The sequence below is a fragment of the Physella acuta genome, unplaced genomic scaffold (assembly GCF_028476545.2).
Source record: "Physella acuta isolate Inbredline_101_S28 unplaced genomic scaffold, ASM2847654v3 ptg001270l, whole genome shotgun sequence".
Taxonomy (NCBI): Eukaryota; Metazoa; Mollusca; class Gastropoda; family Physidae; genus Physella; species Physella acuta.
In genome coordinates, this window is record NW_026732785.1 from 89,946 (window position 1) to 106,527 (window position 16,582).

Here is a 16,582-nt window from a genome sequence, read left to right on the forward strand (position 1 = left end):
TAATTTATTATACGTTTAACTTTAAAAGTTAATTTGTTACATTTATGATCGATATATTAGATGAATTATGAAATTAAGGAGATATTGCTTGTTTTATAAAAATTCTTTAAAATTCAGAAAGCTACGTTAATTTAAAATACGTTTCAAAGTAAATTTAAATTGTAGCCTAGTTTTATAGATCTAGATAAATCTAGGGCTTTTGACAAGGGAGATAATCTAACCTTTTAGGTCACTTGACTAAAAATGGCAGTTTATGGAGAAAAACCTCTTGATACAGAGAATCGAGATGCAATCACGAGAGGATTGGTAGATTTGCTTAAGCCAGCTGTTGAAGAAATCGACGATCGTGTTAAAGGTGTAAGGTAGGAACGGAATAGAATAATAAAGTCAATAGACTTCTAAACTTAAAATAATAGTTTAACTTATGTCATGAGTAACTCCGATCAGATCATCCAATGCAAGAAGTACAAGAAAATTCAAAATGCTAGATTTAGATCTAAATCTCTAGATCTATATTTATTATTTAGAATTTAGTAATTTAAATTTAGTTAGAGTTAGATATTCTATCTATTTAGAGTAGAGATCTAGATCAGTAATATAAATATAACTTCTTTAACTTTAAGCCACTTTATTATGCTGCACGGGAATCCACTTTTTCCTTTTGAGGAGAATTGTCATCAGAAAAAATTATTTGCCTCCGACTGACTTGTTCCAAAAAAAGAAGAAAGACTTAAATTAAAGGAGCTAGAACTAACAGAACAATGGTGGAGAAGAAGGGGAACAGGGAGGAAGACCTAACCTAAAGGGCAAGAGTAGGGCACGGACCCCAAAAATTAATGAACTAACAGGGCTGAGTTATTACTTTAATTACTACTTATTACAATCCACCTTTCATTCAACTCCAAACATGATTCAAGGCACTGTTCAAAACCTTTATTTAACTTTATCATTACACCACAAGCCCTCGTCCCTAGCCACTACTTACAAAAGCCACTTACAATTCTCCACTCCAGCTTTTATACTCAGCCTTGCAATTACAATACCTAAATACCCCTGGGTTAACTCAACTCACACACGCCTCTCCCCTATGTTCTAAACTATTCTAGTCTATTCTAATCTAAGCTACAGCAAACCCGTAACAATAAGGACACATGACCACATGAGCACAGTTTAGGTCAGACTATCTCTTGAAGGAGCATCAAATGTTATCCTATACAACAGAAAATGCAACACCAGCTGTGATGGTGTGATTTCACTGTAAAATATCTTTAAATAAATGTAATACCTGGATGTTAGCTACAATTATGTGAGCTGAAAAAGTCGTCAACTTGGATTATCAGTTCAAATTTGTCCTAACATTTTAAGATTTTTAACAGTACACTCTTTTATTTAGAAAAATGACATTTTCTCTATTATCAGTTAATAATTTAGATCAGGGGTCTCCAAACTACGGCTTGCGGGCCGGATGCGGCCCGCGAGGTCCTCTCATCCGGCCCGCAGCGATCCTTTTGTCCAATGAATAAATGTTTGTTAGAAGTGGCTGAGGAACTTTGCACAGAAATTTCAAAACAATTTGAAAATGTAGCTTTTGGTGCAAATAAAATTGCCTTCAGTGTTGCAGACATTGGTGAAAAAATCGTGACTAAAATAGCGAAAAATTCAAGGAAGTTCAGCCACTTTTCAATTGCAATGGATGAGTCGCTGGACAGCTGTTCCACCTCTCAACTTCCTGTGTTCATTAGAGGTGTGGATGAAGACATGAACATAACACAAGAGCTGGCTTCCCTACATAGAATGTATGACACTGTTACCGAAGAGGATATCTAACCATAGATAGTTCAGAAACAAACACAAAATTGCAAGATTCACCATATTTCACAGCAGTAAGATTGCTAATTTGCGAGAAAGTTCTGAGCAGAGTATTTAAGTTATGAAAGGAAATAGGTGACTTCTTGGAAAGTAAAGGCAAACCACAGCCATTAATGTCTGATGAAGAGTGTGTATAGAAATTGGCCTCTGCTGCAGACATAACTAGTCATTTAAATTCTTTGAACCTAAAACTACAAGAGAGGGGAATCTAGTTTCTGATCTATACACCCACCTAAAGGCCTTCAGATCCAGACTTGTCTTGTTTTTGGAACAAGTACAGGCCAACAACTTGACCCACTCGTGGGGAACCACGTCATTTGTATGTGAGATCATCCAAGACCCCCGGCTGCAGTTTCAGTAGCAGTTTTCTGACTTGGATTCAAATGCAGAAGAAGTGAGACTATTTCAAAACCCATTAGATGCAAATGTGGCCAGTTGCAAAGATGAACAGCAGCTGGAGGTCATTGAATTGTGTATATATTTCTATATAAATTATATTTCGTTTTGGGGGGGGGGGGGGCACCACCACCTCAAAGAGATGCCTTGAAGAAACTCTGGCCCCCGAACTGATATTTCATAGTTAATGTTGCCCTCGGGCTGAAAAGTTTGGAGACCCCTGATTTAGATGATCTGATTTGTATTGTCTCATTGCTTAATCTTATTAGCAATTATTGAATAATTTACATGATAATTTATTTTTTAGGGAAAGCCAAGTTGAACTGAGACAACAGATCGACACATTATGTGAAGGTACTTTAACTTAGTAGTCAACAATAACATTAGCATTCATGAATGCCTTATTGAAATTTATTATTAGAGGAATTCCTAAATAGTGCATCAGAAATAATTGATGAACTCACTTGTGAAGTGAGAGTAATTGTTATTTAAAATAGTTTTCATTAAATGTTCTTTCTAATTACAAATATTACACTTAAATTGTACTTATCAATATATAAAAAAAACTACAAGTATATTATAAAGCTTCTTAGTAAGTTTATTTATTGCCTTATGTTCTTAGTGTTAAATGCATACATTTTTCGCAAGATTCATTAAAAAAATTAACCTTTTTCTTAATATTCTGTAATGGTAAATCACTACTACTTTTACTACTTTTAGTGTACTGAAAGTACCTTTACTAATTTACTATGCACCTTTACATTAGTATGTTAACACTTGATTTCTCTGGCAGACTTGAAAAAAATTGCAGACAGTGACCCTGTGCCAATGGAACTGGAACCATACGTAAAAAAGTTAAACAGTTCCAGGAGACGTGTGATGCTAGTCAATAGTATTTTACAAAATGTGCAGGTTAGTTTAGTTGAAATTTATTGCCTCTTTTTATCTAAGTAAGTTACCCTTTCTGACCTGGTGGACCATTGGGCAGATGATTTGTGTCTGTGAGCTCAGCTTATAAAGGGATAGTGTGGTTAGTTCTATGCAGAGGTGCCGTAATTCTTAGTAGTTCAGGTACCCAATAGAGCTGGGTGATGCCCTAGTCTGGAGCCTGGGATAAAACTCTAGACTATTTTGGTTTAGCAATTGCTCTACCTCCCAACCACACCATTCATTTTATGTAAGTGTGAAAGATTTCAGTCATTTGAAATCATGTCATAAGATTTTATTTTTACTGTTATCAGTATTAATATTTATCAGTATTAAAATTTTCTTTTAAAAATCATAAGTAATATTTTCTTTAAACTCGTCTGTTATAAAGCATTTTCCAGAGTTGTAAAGTGCATATATATATATAAAATTGTATTTTCTTTTGTAAATGCATTTCATGTGTAGATAATACTTTTATCTTTTTTTTTTTTAAATTAGGATAGACTGAATAAGCTTCATAACAACATATCTAAAGAAACAGCTCGCAGAAAGACTATGCTGGACCCTGCATCTCCTACACACCAGAAATAACAGTTACAAATTCTGTTTTTTTTCTTGACATTGTTGTAGAAGTACCTTTCATTTTCCAAAAAATGTTGATGCTTCAGTTTATAAATGTAACATTGGTTGTCTATAGACACATTTAGCTTATGTGTGCCAATGCATAATTTCTATAGATGAAATATTTTTGAGTAACCTTTTAAGATCACATTCCTATGGAGCTGTAATATTGACATTAATTTCTTTAGTTACTTTTGTTAAATATAATAAAATGGATTTTATAAACTACACTTAGATTACAATTTCTTTCTTTTAAACACCATTGGCATTTTTATTTTTATAAGTTATATTAACTGCAACTCTAAATATTAGTATTATTAGTTATGTGCAATTAAATTCTTCTTACATTGTTTTTAGTATGAATTATTTGATCAGCAATTTTCCTTACCTAGAGGTAGAAATTTAGTAAAAATACAGTAAGTGCATCTTGCTGTAAATACCAGTTGGTAGGTAGATTCAGCTTTTTTGTAGGATCCATTTACAAAAACAAAAATCATCCTTCAATAACAAAATACTTTTCCAACTTTTCAAATGTTTTAGATTATTTTTGTTAAATAATCACAATGTAAATATTTTTTTCCTATGTTGTTTAATAAAGAAAATCTAATTGTTTTTATATTTCATTGTTTGAACCATATTTGATGTGTCTTTTGGATAAAAGCATATTGATATCATAGCTAGAAATTGTAATTGAACTTGTTTCTGGTAGTCAGGGTTGCAACATTGTAATTACTTTTTGAGTGATTGTTTTCATATGTTATTTGAGTCAGCATTTTCAGTTCAGGTAGTGGTTTGAATGATTCTTGTTTCACTGGAATTTTTTTTTAAAATGTATGGTGCTTTTAATAAAATACAAGTAAAAGTTTATGTAACCTTTTTGTTCTTTACCAATACCTTTTGTATACTTGTGTTGATTGAAACATTTTCCATTTTTTTTTTAAAATTGTGTTTGTAAACATTCCTTTACTGTTAGGTATGGAATATATAAAAAATGTGATTTACCAAAATTTTCTTCTAGTCCACATTCTACTTGTATCTTATCCATCTTAATGCTCATTGTGATACAGGTTAATGACCTCTGGCCTGTTACTCATATTTATGATAGTATGTACCTGACACAAAGGCAACAGTTGTTTCCTGACAGGTAGTAGATATTTACCTGAGTTATTCTGGTTGCCATATTAAGTCTATATGTGCTAAATGTGTAGATTTTACACTGCTTTTTGTAAATACCAGAATGTTTTTTTTTCCTGCTTTCATTTGAAATAAAATCTTCTGAATCACTTAATAAAAATGTTATTTTAGCTCTTTTGACTTTTTGGTTTGCATATTATTACACAATTATACTTCCTACCTTACTTATATACTAATTTATAATTGTAACCATGGTGGAAGAGATATATTTATAGTAATGCTTAGTTTTTCTTTTAATTACTTAAGGATCTAAATAGTAAAAAAAAACATAGCATAAAAAAACCTGGAACAATTTGAAATTTTATTTCATATTGCTGTTGCTATTATACACCTGAAATGCTGTCAGTGATATAATGAACAATGTTTTTAAAACAGATTTTTGTAGTTTGGCTTGTATAAAAAAAAGATTAATATTTCAAATAATAAAAAACAGAATAGCTTTCAAACTAATAAAACTAATTTAAAAACATCTTGTACTAGTGTATATTTAGCATTATGAAAGGGACATTTATTTTGTTAAACATTTATTCCTCTAATGGAATAGTTGAAATAATTTTTTGAAAAGTACATTTTAAAATTTAACTTGTCACAACAACCTTTTTTTTAATAACTTTTTATAAAGGTAGGGAGCAATATGAAAGAAAATTTATCAGTACGATTTTGTATCTAATGTCACTAATTACAAAAAGAACTTGAACCAAAAACTCAACCACTTGAAGACAAATATCAGCTACTGCTAAAACAAGAGATTTGAGTCCTTGGCTAAGCTTGAATAAATAACTGTAGTTTTTATCTATGAGATTACCTATCCTATGTTATGGATTAACATTAACAATCAGGGCTAAAAAGCTTTTTAACATGCATACTTCATAAGTTGCTAGTTTAATGTTAAAGTTAATGATTGTAGATAACTTTACATGAAATATGCTTGTTCTGACATCTATTGTAATGATAAAGAAAAACCTCTTTCTCATAATTCAATTTTTTAAAAGTAACCAAAGTATAAAAATATAACAAAACTGCTTCACTGCAGCAAGTTAGCAATTTATTTTTTTTCCCTTTCACCTTTGTTACACCAAATTCTTCTTGACCCAACAGTCCCCGATAATCCCCTGGTGGTTTAAACAGTACAATGGCTAAAAATAGGCCTACTATGTCCCCTAGCTCAGAACATTATCTTCCCTTGAATTAAAATCTAGCAACAAGAGATCTAAACTTTGGGTTCAAACTGATTTCTGTTATGTACAAATGAAATTATGGCAGAACACAATGACAAAAAATAAAAATATCTTTAAAAAAAATCCTTGATTACAGTACTGTTATTTGTTTCCAATCTTAATATAATAATAAACTGCTTTACAAGAAATGTGGTTAATCTGGCTAGGTAATTTAAAAATTGTAACCAGAATGTTCAGAGTGCCAAAATATTTAAAAAAGTTTAAAACCAAATGTTTAGCTGCATGTAAGCCCCAAAGTAAAATAATGGAAAAATATTATAATCAGTATTATAATTGTATGTGGAGTATAATTTTGAATTAACATATTAATCACAGATGATGAGCTAGAATGGAACATTAACAATTTCTCTACAATTATCTGTACATTACCAGACCCTTTCACCAATTTAGCTGGACTAAAGCAAATGCATATAAAGACACAAAATTTAGAACCCAAAAACAAAAATTATAAGTAATTGCAGATTTGTTTTGAAAAAAAAATTATTTAAAAATGCAAATTATAGAAATAATTGCAAAAGCAATTCTGTAGAATAATCTAGAATTGATTTTAAACGAGTGATAACAAAGTCAACTAATTCTGTACATAAACAATTGCAGACAACCTGCCTCCCCTAGGTGCGAAACTATTATAAGATTAGATAGCGTGAAGCTAATGCCCAAACAATATATATGGATCGAGTTTCAAATGAAATTATTCTTGTTAGATAAAATATTGAGCAAGATTATCTTTTGTTGCCTTTTCTTTTAAAAATGGTTTTTAAAGGTACCATTCAATTAAATATTAAAATCACAACCAGATAAATAAATGTTTTAAAATCATACTTGTGGACTGGATGAAAATACTTTTTACTTTGTCATGGGAATGCTAAAAAAATTGGAATGAGAAACAAAACAAACACAAGTCCCAGAGAATGTGGGTAGTTGGGAGAAGCATGTTGCCTACTGTGAACAAAATGTAGAATTAAGTAGAGTAAAAAGAGAAAATGTGTTTAAAAATGTTGAAGCTTTTAAAACAGATTATCTCTGTAAAGACAAGACATCGTAGGCTTACTACCAAAATCGAAATTATGCGAAAGACAGTGAAAAGAGATCAAAATTTAATAAGTAAACAGTGATTTAATTTCAATTTAAAACTTCCGAATAGATTTTTTTTTTTTTTTAGAAAAGATGAAAAATTACTTTAAATTTTTTACTCAAATATTCCAAAAAATTTGCTTTAAATTTTTTTATCATAATCATAAAAAGAAACTGACTTTGAATCTCAATTTTTTTTATATAAAGAAAGTTTTGTTAGTAAACTGTAGCTTGAAAAGAAGATAAACAAAATGATATGTAAAAATACAAAAAAAAAAACAACCTAATGATACCCCAAGACATAAAGTAATGACTAAAATACATTCATTGCTAAAACTACAACAAAAACAAGAGAATCATAAAAAGAATAAATTAAGTAAAGTAAAATTTTCTGATTATGCAGAGGTTTTTCTTTAGATCTAAGATATTACAAATTTTGAACACATCTTTCAACTGTTTCAAAAAATTTGAAATTTAGGTAAAGTCCTTAAGAACATATTAAGATATCTCCTCATAGATAAGGATTCATACAAACACTATTACATTTTGTTTATGTAAATAAAATATGCCTTCAAAAAATTAGGAAATAAATTATTCACAGCACAAAAAAAAAAATGTCATCATTAGTGTAATCACAGAAAACTGGCACAAAAATAAAACAATATCAACACAACCCCACCAGACAACAACAAACTCTTGGGAGAGAACACAAGCTGATTGTTTCATCCTGGTAATTCCACCAACATCTTGGAAAAAGTTTTTTTAATTAATTTTACTCCGCGCTGGGATTTATTATTTTTTAAAAAGTTAATTATTTAAATTTTGCCTTGCACAGTTTAGAACTGAAAAATTTAAACAACAAGGGAGGTAAGCAGATGACTGCCGCAGATGACAATTTAATGACGACCTGTAACCAGGGAAAGGGATGAAAGGGGGGGAGGGGGTGTGCCATGTCAAGAGGAGGTTTTTTTATTTCTCCGGTTCTTGCGATGGCTCTTGTCCATGAGGTTGGCCTGTAATATCTTGTCCAGGTGTGACAGGCGTCTCATCGCCATGGAAAAGTGGATTTTTCACCTCCATTTCTCCTGTCTAGAGAAGAAAATAGATCTGCATCAGCTGCCAGTCAAATTTTTGTGCATATTTATTGACATATTTCTAAATAATTTATATATAAATAGACACAAATTTCTATGCAAATAAAAAATTAATTAAAACTAAATTATACACCAATTTGTTTACTCATTTGAAACAAAGTTTAACTTCCTTGAAACAAATTTTTACTCATTGGAAACAAAGTTTTATACCAAAGCAACTAACTTCTATATTATCAAACTTGCTTTCTTTTAAACATAAATTTTTTTTTATAAGAATTCAGTCCAAATGAAAAAAAAATGAGGTTTTATCTAATATTAACTAGCATGTAAACAAACTTACCGGTGCTAAACCTGGACACTCATAAACTGTATAATCTCCTTCCACATTGTCGTCATCAGACTCGTCATCTGATGCGTCGTGTTTCATATCACCATTAGCTCTACACAGAATTAAAGTTAAAATTATTTTTAATAGCAGAGAATCGTATTTTAAATAAACTCTACACAGAAATTAATTTAATTTTTTTTAATAGCTGAGAATCATGTTTTAAATAAACTCTACACATACATAAATTTTAAACTATTTTGAAAAATATCAGGGAAGATTTGGCACAATGATTAGGTGTTTTTTTTTAGGCAAACTTAGAAATAACAAGGACAATATGATGGTTAAATAATTAGGAAATTGATTGTCAAAGCTCCGTTTTTTTCTTGTTTATTAATGCAGGCATTCTTTTTTTGTAAAAACAACATCAACTATATCAATTTAACTCAAGGGCAAATGTTTAAATTTCTTTAGTTTTTGTGTCTAGAGGTTAAAATTTGCTTTTTCCTAATGTAAAGCAAAAATTATATTTATAAGAGCAATAATCAATATTAAAAATTATGATATTCATAAGAGCAATAATCAATATATGTTATAGAAAATATCACTTACAATTAGACATGTCATTAAACCAAAAGTTTTTAAAGAGGGTAGATAAGAAACCAGATTTAAATTATTTTTCCCAAAATGTGCAAAGTAACATTGCAGGGTCTAGATTAATCCCATAAATGGTGAATAATGAGGAAATAAAGAATGTAGATTGAAAACTGACTTTTCCATGGCAATCATCTGCTGCTTCTGATGTTGGTAGTGATACATCTGAGCACTCTGAGCTAACTTGCGGTCACCAGGAGAGGGCACTTTCTCCTTTGTAGGACCAGTAACTCCATATGCTGGGTATTCAACATCAGACGCAGCCTTGGCGCTCTTGCGGAACCTGAGGATGGAGAAAACACAATCCTGAATTTGGCGAAAAATTTATACAATTTAACAATTAATAGTAAGTCCTTCAAAAAATGTTCAGCAAATGTTCTGAAAAGTTACAAAAAAAATATCTGTTTGCATTAAAGCAATCTGCATCTCCTATTTATTTAGCTAAAATTAAGAAGAGACAAATATAAGAGAGGGAATGATATGTACAGCTTCAACTAGTAACAGTTACATAACACACAGAGAGACCACACAACAAGAAATATATTTTTTTTCTCTTAACAAGCAGCAGCTTATGTCATTGTGTTTGTTAATAACAAGCCAAAACAAAACATAAAAAAATATATCTGAAAATCAATATGTTCTAAACTACACAGTTATAAAAATGGAGTTCTAGCTTTTGAAATTCTCAATACATGGTTTGTGGAAGATTGCTTGAAACCCTTAAAATAATTAAAAAGGAAGATAAAAAAACACTAATTTAAAGAAAAAACATTTTACATTTATTTACTTAAACTGTTTTAACAGTTTTTAACAGTGAGAACAGTATTTCTATTGATTAACAATATATACAGATATGAATTAGATAATTACAATAACAACACTTATTAAATTCTGTATAGAGAATCTAATACAAACCTTTCAAACCTCTCAAAGCATATTATACGAGCCACATTAACTTCAATATAAATAGCCATGGTTGAAAAGTAGCTTCTTCCAATAAAATGGTTCCAGTATTAATATATTTAATTTTGGTTTGTTAACATTCCTACAAGTTCAGTGCTACGAATGCAACAAAGGTAGATATAAACATTCAAAACAAAAATGAATTAGTTAAATTTTTAAACACTACTGCTTACCAAGATTTGAATTTAATTTTATATATTATAGGAGGCGCAAATGACATTATATGTTAAACCAGGTTTTCTGGATGCTATGATATAGAATTTGGAATAACCAACACAACACAAGTATTACAGCACATTTCCAAGTATCAAACTATGCCAAGACCTATGCAATCTTACACACGTGGAATTTAAGATAAGAAGCCAGCTGTGTGATACCTATGTCTCCACTAATCAGTCAACAAAAAAAAAAAAAACAGCAGACCATGTGACCTACTTATCCACTAACAACAAATTACCGCACAATTTCCCTAACTGTAATCACAGTAATATGAATAAATATTCTCAGATTACAGAACAGCACTACAGCGGAATAATAATGAACTAATTATGCAGGAATGTTTAATAGAACAATGTCCAGCCTGTGAATTGTTAAGCATATATTTATCTAACAACCAACTGAAACTCGCAATCTGTTGCAAGCCTGTCTGTTAGAAGTATAGACTAAATTGCAGCTGGCGGATCTATAAAATCAATACAGCTTTCAAATACCTCGGATATTTTCCTCATAACTTTCTTCACGACTGACACAGTGTTATCCCAGGCTGGTTGCTTTCATTAACAGATGAGGGGTGAGACAATGGGTGGCCTAGTTAACCAGTGTAAACAAAGAATTTTTCATATGCTTAGTCACAAGTGAACACAAAGGCCAACACGATGAACTTAGTCATAGCATTAGTTGAACGAACTCAACTTAATGTGCTCATCATTTCATTAATACTTGAGCCTGGTTGGGCATGATGCTAATCACACTATCCTTTCATATGTCGAGGTCACAGAAACAGGTGAACTCTACTTCCCTTACCCCCATGGCCGTTCAGGTTTGAAAGGGGAACTAACTTACTACAGCCTGGTAACTTCTAGCATAGCAGTGTGTATGTGTGTCTGATGCAAACAATTAAAAAAAAAACTACTGAAATAGTTTTTTGTGGTAAAAAAAAATTTCAATGTAAAAAAAAACAACCAAAAGTCTGGTCTTTATTTTGTTTTGATCATAAAAGCATTATTTTAAACAAAAATGATACTATTAGATTATAGCAAAAATTGTAGGTCATCAAGAATCCCAAATTTATAAGTATACACTTCTCCCACCCCCATACACTTATTTGCCTTTAACTGTCCTTTATTTTGTTTTGATCATAAAAGCATTATTCTATACACAATGATACTAGAGATAGCTAAAATGGTAGGTCTAGAATCCCAAATTCAGTAGTATACACTATGCCCGCCCCATACACTTATTTGCCTTTATCTAAAATAGCCAATGGCTCAGCATGACTCAAATATTGGATTGAGTCACATGTGTTTAGCTAATAATAAAACTAAATCTTTTAAAGAAAGACTACTCTAAAATTGTTGTTTAAGAAAATAATAAAGGGTTATTTCTCTTAGAGTATAACTAACGTACAGTAGTTTAAAAAAAAATAAGTAGGAACTCAAAAAGTGTTAATGAAGAACAAACAAATGATATGATGGGATTTCGCGTGTACTGGCAATATAAGCAATGGCATCCTGCTATTCGATAGGCTAGCATAAATTTTATTGTACAAATTGTAAAAAAAAATATGTCAGAACTAGGTCATGTGGTTTAAATTTGCATTGTTATTAAAAAGCATGTTTTTCATCCATGTCAACAAAATGATAGAAGGATTCTCATCAACCCGGTTGCCTCCATTGTAGATTTTAACATTGAAATCAATGAAGAGAACTTCAGAAGGGTAGAATAAATGCTGTTGGTTATTATCTCAGTTAGGTCTATTAGCTTCACCAGATCAGGTAGAGTAGACACTCTAAATACCAAGCTTGGATTATCATTTTGTGTGGGTAGTTGTAATTAGCCTGGGATGCCATGGGGAGGTTGTACAGCACAGGACAACAACTAGAGTTTCTAGGACACCACTGAGACCACCCAGCTCTAATGGGTACCTGACACATGTTATGAAAAGAAACGGTGGCTGGGCATAGAACTCAACAAACCATTCCTTTAGATGCTGAGGTCACAGAAACAAACTCTACTTTACCCAATGACCATCAGTTCTAAAAGGTCTTTGTCTTTTCTATAATAACCATTTTATTATTTTTCAAACTACTGCGGAGAAGTATTGGGCCTCCTCCCCTGCACCCCTCCCCAAAAACCATCTAAGCGGACCAATTCCTATCCACTGCAATATATGGCTGCAATAAGAGAGATTAGCCTGGAGAAATACAACCCCCAACATCTTAAGCTTGTCAGATTAGCCCAGGGGGATCATGTCTGATCTCTAAAATAAAAAATCTATTTCCCCCATACACGCTTGTAGCCTCTCTAGATTCACTGATCAGATCAATAGTATATACGCCATTGCTTACTGTAACATACTTCTGAGTACTAATGGTGTATGTAGGTTAAAGTTCAACAAGTTTTTTTAATATACTGCAATTGGTGTGGTCAAGAGGTAGAGCATTCTGTTATTTAACTAAAAGGTTTGAGTACTATTTTAAGTTAAAGTTATATAAACATCACATAGTCAGTACCTTATGGAGGTAAAGAAGAAAAGAGGTGTTGAAAATGCTACACTATCTCATAACAAATAGTAGCTAAACCATACATCATCAGTAGAAAATAGTAGCTAAACCATACATCATCAGTAGAAAATAGTAGCTAAAACATACATCATCAGTAGAAAATAGTAGCTAAAACATACATCATCAGTAGAAAATAGTAGCTAAAACATACATCATCAGTAGACAGGTTCAACTAATAACAAACCTCGGTGAATTCTCTGTTTTGTAATACAAGTAGAGTGGTTCATCCTCCACCACCCCATTCTGAGCATCAACGCAATCAGAATTTGATTTTTCTACAAGGCATTTATTTTCTTCTTGGGTCTTCAATTGTCTTGATTTACAAAAGCCACAAAGAAATGTGAAAAATCCACAGTAACACATTCCACTGGATTTTCAACTTAATTAAAGAATCCTCTTCTTCATTATAAAAACTATGTTACACAAAAAAATTATCTGAATATATAGCTTAATTAAAGAGAATTTTTTTTACTTAATAGAAATAAAAACCTAGTGTAAATTATTTAACATTTTTCTTAGCTAAAACACTGTTTTTAAGCAAATATAAAAAGGAAAAAAAATTTCAAGATAAACTAGATATTATAAAATCTCTTTAAAACAACATCCCATCAAGGACAAAGAAGCTGAGTTGAACAGCTCTCAACACAAACCAGAATGTTGTTTTAAGCTATACCACAGAACAGCTTTGTTGTTCAACAAAGCCTCTCAGCCAGCTAGCTCTAAAACAAGAAGCTGTCAAATCTAGGAACCACTCAAGCAAACTAATGAGATAATTTATAACAAAAAAATTTCTCAAACACCACAAGACTAAGTGAGCTTCAACCTTCTTACAAACTATTCAATGGGATAATTGGCATACACTATAATACTTTTCAGATCATTTTTACAATAAAATATATAATTAAAAAAAAAGATAGACAACAAAAGAGCGAATAGAAAAAAATGTGTTTTGACTTACTTGTAGTAGCAGACACCTGCAAACATGAGCCCTATGAACCCAGTGGCCACTGCACATGCCAGGATAACTGGGAGGATAGAAAGAGAAAACAGATTTGACATGGTTTTAAAGAAAAAATACTAAATTAAGTAAATTAATCAAATGTAAATAAAATTAATCTGACAGAAATTCAGTTGACATCCTCAAAGATCAGAGACTTCAAAATAGTGCAATTTTTTTTTCCTTTCAATTCTTTAAAAATGAGTGGAATTTATTAAAATATTTAGTAAAAAAACAATGTGAAAAACAAAATGATTTTTTTTTTACTTATTTGACTATTTTCAAATCCTGTTCAACATATAATGAAGCAACAAATGAGCATACTTATAAAAGTTTTATCATCCTCAGATATAAACGATCCTCCACTTCTTTTCTCTCCATCCTCGTCCCCTGGGTTGTGCTGGTAAAGGGCTGTTTCACCTGCCTGGCCTAGTTTAGGTGTTGTAGCTGCTGGAGCTGATTTACTGCTCACACTGGCTACTGGCGCTTCTTCTAAATTGATGCCTTGTGATTGAGAGTTTTCTAATTTTTCTGATAAATAAATTTTAAAAAAATAAAAAAAAATAAAAATTTCAATGTATTATACAGAGAACACTTAACAAATGGGTATAGTCCTGCCAAAGAAACTAAGAGGTTATTTGCATGTCACGCAGGCCATGCCTGCCAATAACAATAAGGCAGAGCACGGTGCCAGGAGGGAGAAGATGAGGAGGGAGAAGATGAGGAGGGAGAAGATGAGGAGGGAGAAGATGAGGAGGGAGAAGATGAGGAGGGAGAAGATGAGGAAGGCAAAGACAAAATTGAGTGGAATAGACAGGGCTGCAGAATTATTTAGAGCAGCAGAGGCTTGAGAATTATAGAAAATTTTGAGAAAATCAACTGTGATACCCCCAACCTCCCCAGGAGTTAAGTATTGGTTGATTGAACTTTTTCTTCTTCATCGTTATTAATATTATTTATATCAGAAGAATCAAACAACAATGTTGACAAAGTGCACAATCGTCTCCAGACTTGTGGACTCCCCATACCATATTTTTCAGATTGGGGTGTATTGGGGCCAGAGTCTAGAAAGTGAAGGCAGCTGTGTATATACCAGTGTCACACAAAAATAAAAAAAATCTGATGGATTATTTGACTGTTAAGAAATTGATCTCATAAAACATCAATAAATAACACTAAATAATCTGTAGTTCATCAAATTACATGGGTAAACATTTCTAATTAAATTGGTGGTTATAAAACTTTTAATTTATTTAAGTTACACTATCAATATTTTTAATAAATGAGTGTTTGTTGGAAAAAAGAGGAGTTTAAAACATGTAACTTTTTTTGTGGCCATATTTTTTTTTTACCAAATAATAAGATTTATATAAATAAAGTAAGAACTGAAGTGTATGTGTGAAAAAAAAATATATGTAGGCAAGTACTGCTATCAACCTGACAGTAATAATAATTTCAGAATTTTTTTTTTAACAACATGTGGTAGTAATCCTGTACTTAAGTAACCCCCCCCCCCCCACATCTACCAAAAAACCAGGGGAGATAAACATGAATGGACAAGGACTGTAACTTACATTTGATATCTACAATCTAATCAATAAACAGATGTTACTATTTCTCTCCATGCACGCTCATTTAATAGGTCAGTCTTTTTTTTTATGTCAGCCAGAGTTATAAAAACCTATGCTGAAAGTATAGCACTTATAAAGTGGGGTTAAAAAAAGCTAACAAAGGAGAGTCTAAAAAAAACTATTTCAGTATAAAACTCAATGGAATGTAATGTTGTTAATCATTTGTGTGATGTTACATCATCTATTGTAATGTTGAGCGTCACTTTTTAAAAGAGCATATAAAGTCTTAAAGTGAATTTAAGGCCTATACACCATGTTTAAGACTTTGTATGATTCTAGTAACACACATCTCTAATGTTCACTGGCTTATCATTAACTGACTCATTAGATTACATTCAAGTGTCTACCTGCTAATCATGTCACACAATGGACTCTCCCAAAAACAGTGGTATTGTAATATTAAGTTTAGGGTCAGAATTGAAATTCAGAGGGCTATGTTAAGATTTGAGTTAGAGATAAGGTTACACCCCTTTTTAAAAGAAGATTCCATTATTGTTTTTTTTATTAGTTTTAAACTTTAATTTATAATTAATCACAATGGTGAATCCATGTATGTAATCAGGGCCATCTGTATTCATTTCATTTATATAGTCTTGTTTGCCAAATCAAAATATGTAATAAGAAAGCAGGACTTGTTGGAAAAACCTGGCAACATTTTAAAAAGAATTAACAGCATTAAATGATTTTCAATTTTAAAATTATAGATTACTATATTGATCCATTGTATATTTTAGACATAATGTGTATGGTCTATGCAACAACTGCATAGCTGAGACATAAATATGACCACAGTCTCTTATTTAATTTGATACATTT

The 16,582-nt window shown here is 31.4% G+C and overlaps 2 protein-coding genes across 2 annotated transcripts in view; one reads left to right on the forward strand and one right to left on the reverse strand.

Moving 5' to 3' along the window:
• The first annotated feature begins 213 nt into the window (after positions 1-213).
• On the forward strand, positions 214-4,525 carry LOC131957832 (SNARE-associated protein Snapin-like). The gene is made up of 4 exons (XM_059322635.1): positions 214-362; positions 2,573-2,619; positions 3,059-3,177; positions 3,691-4,525. The coding sequence occupies exons 1-4, from the start codon at positions 244-246 to the stop codon at positions 3,781-3,783; spliced, it is 378 nt and encodes a 125-aa protein (XP_059178618.1). The 5' UTR covers positions 214-243; the 3' UTR covers positions 3,784-4,525.
• A 3,614-nt stretch (positions 4,526-8,139) lies between these two features.
• The window catches only part of LOC131957834 (neural proliferation differentiation and control protein 1), a 58,605-nt gene continuing 50,162 nt past the window's right edge, over positions 8,140-16,582 (reverse strand). The window contains exons 3-7 of the mRNA XM_059322636.1: positions 14,460-14,666; positions 14,097-14,163; positions 9,511-9,675; positions 8,754-8,853; positions 8,140-8,408 (exon numbers count right to left, since the gene is read on the reverse strand). Of these exons, the coding sequence (XP_059178619.1) occupies positions 8,289-8,408; positions 8,754-8,853; positions 9,511-9,675; positions 14,097-14,163; positions 14,460-14,666 (659 nt within the window). The 3' untranslated portion in view covers positions 8,140-8,288. The remainder of the gene's footprint in view (positions 8,409-8,753; positions 8,854-9,510; positions 9,676-14,096; positions 14,164-14,459; positions 14,667-16,582) is intronic.

Excerpts from the sequence above, each read along its gene's own strand:
- LOC131957832 (XM_059322635.1), top strand. The coding sequence starts at position 244 with ATGGCAGTTTATGGAGAAAAACCTCTTGATACAGAGAATCGAGATGCA. Across the intron at positions 363-2,572 it reads GATCGTGTTAAAGGTGTAAG|GGAAAGCCAAGTTGAACTGA; the intron begins GTAGGAACGGAA and ends TTTATTTTTTAG. Across the intron at positions 2,620-3,058 it reads GATCGACACATTATGTGAAG|ACTTGAAAAAAATTGCAGAC; the intron begins GTACTTTAACTT and ends TTTCTCTGGCAG.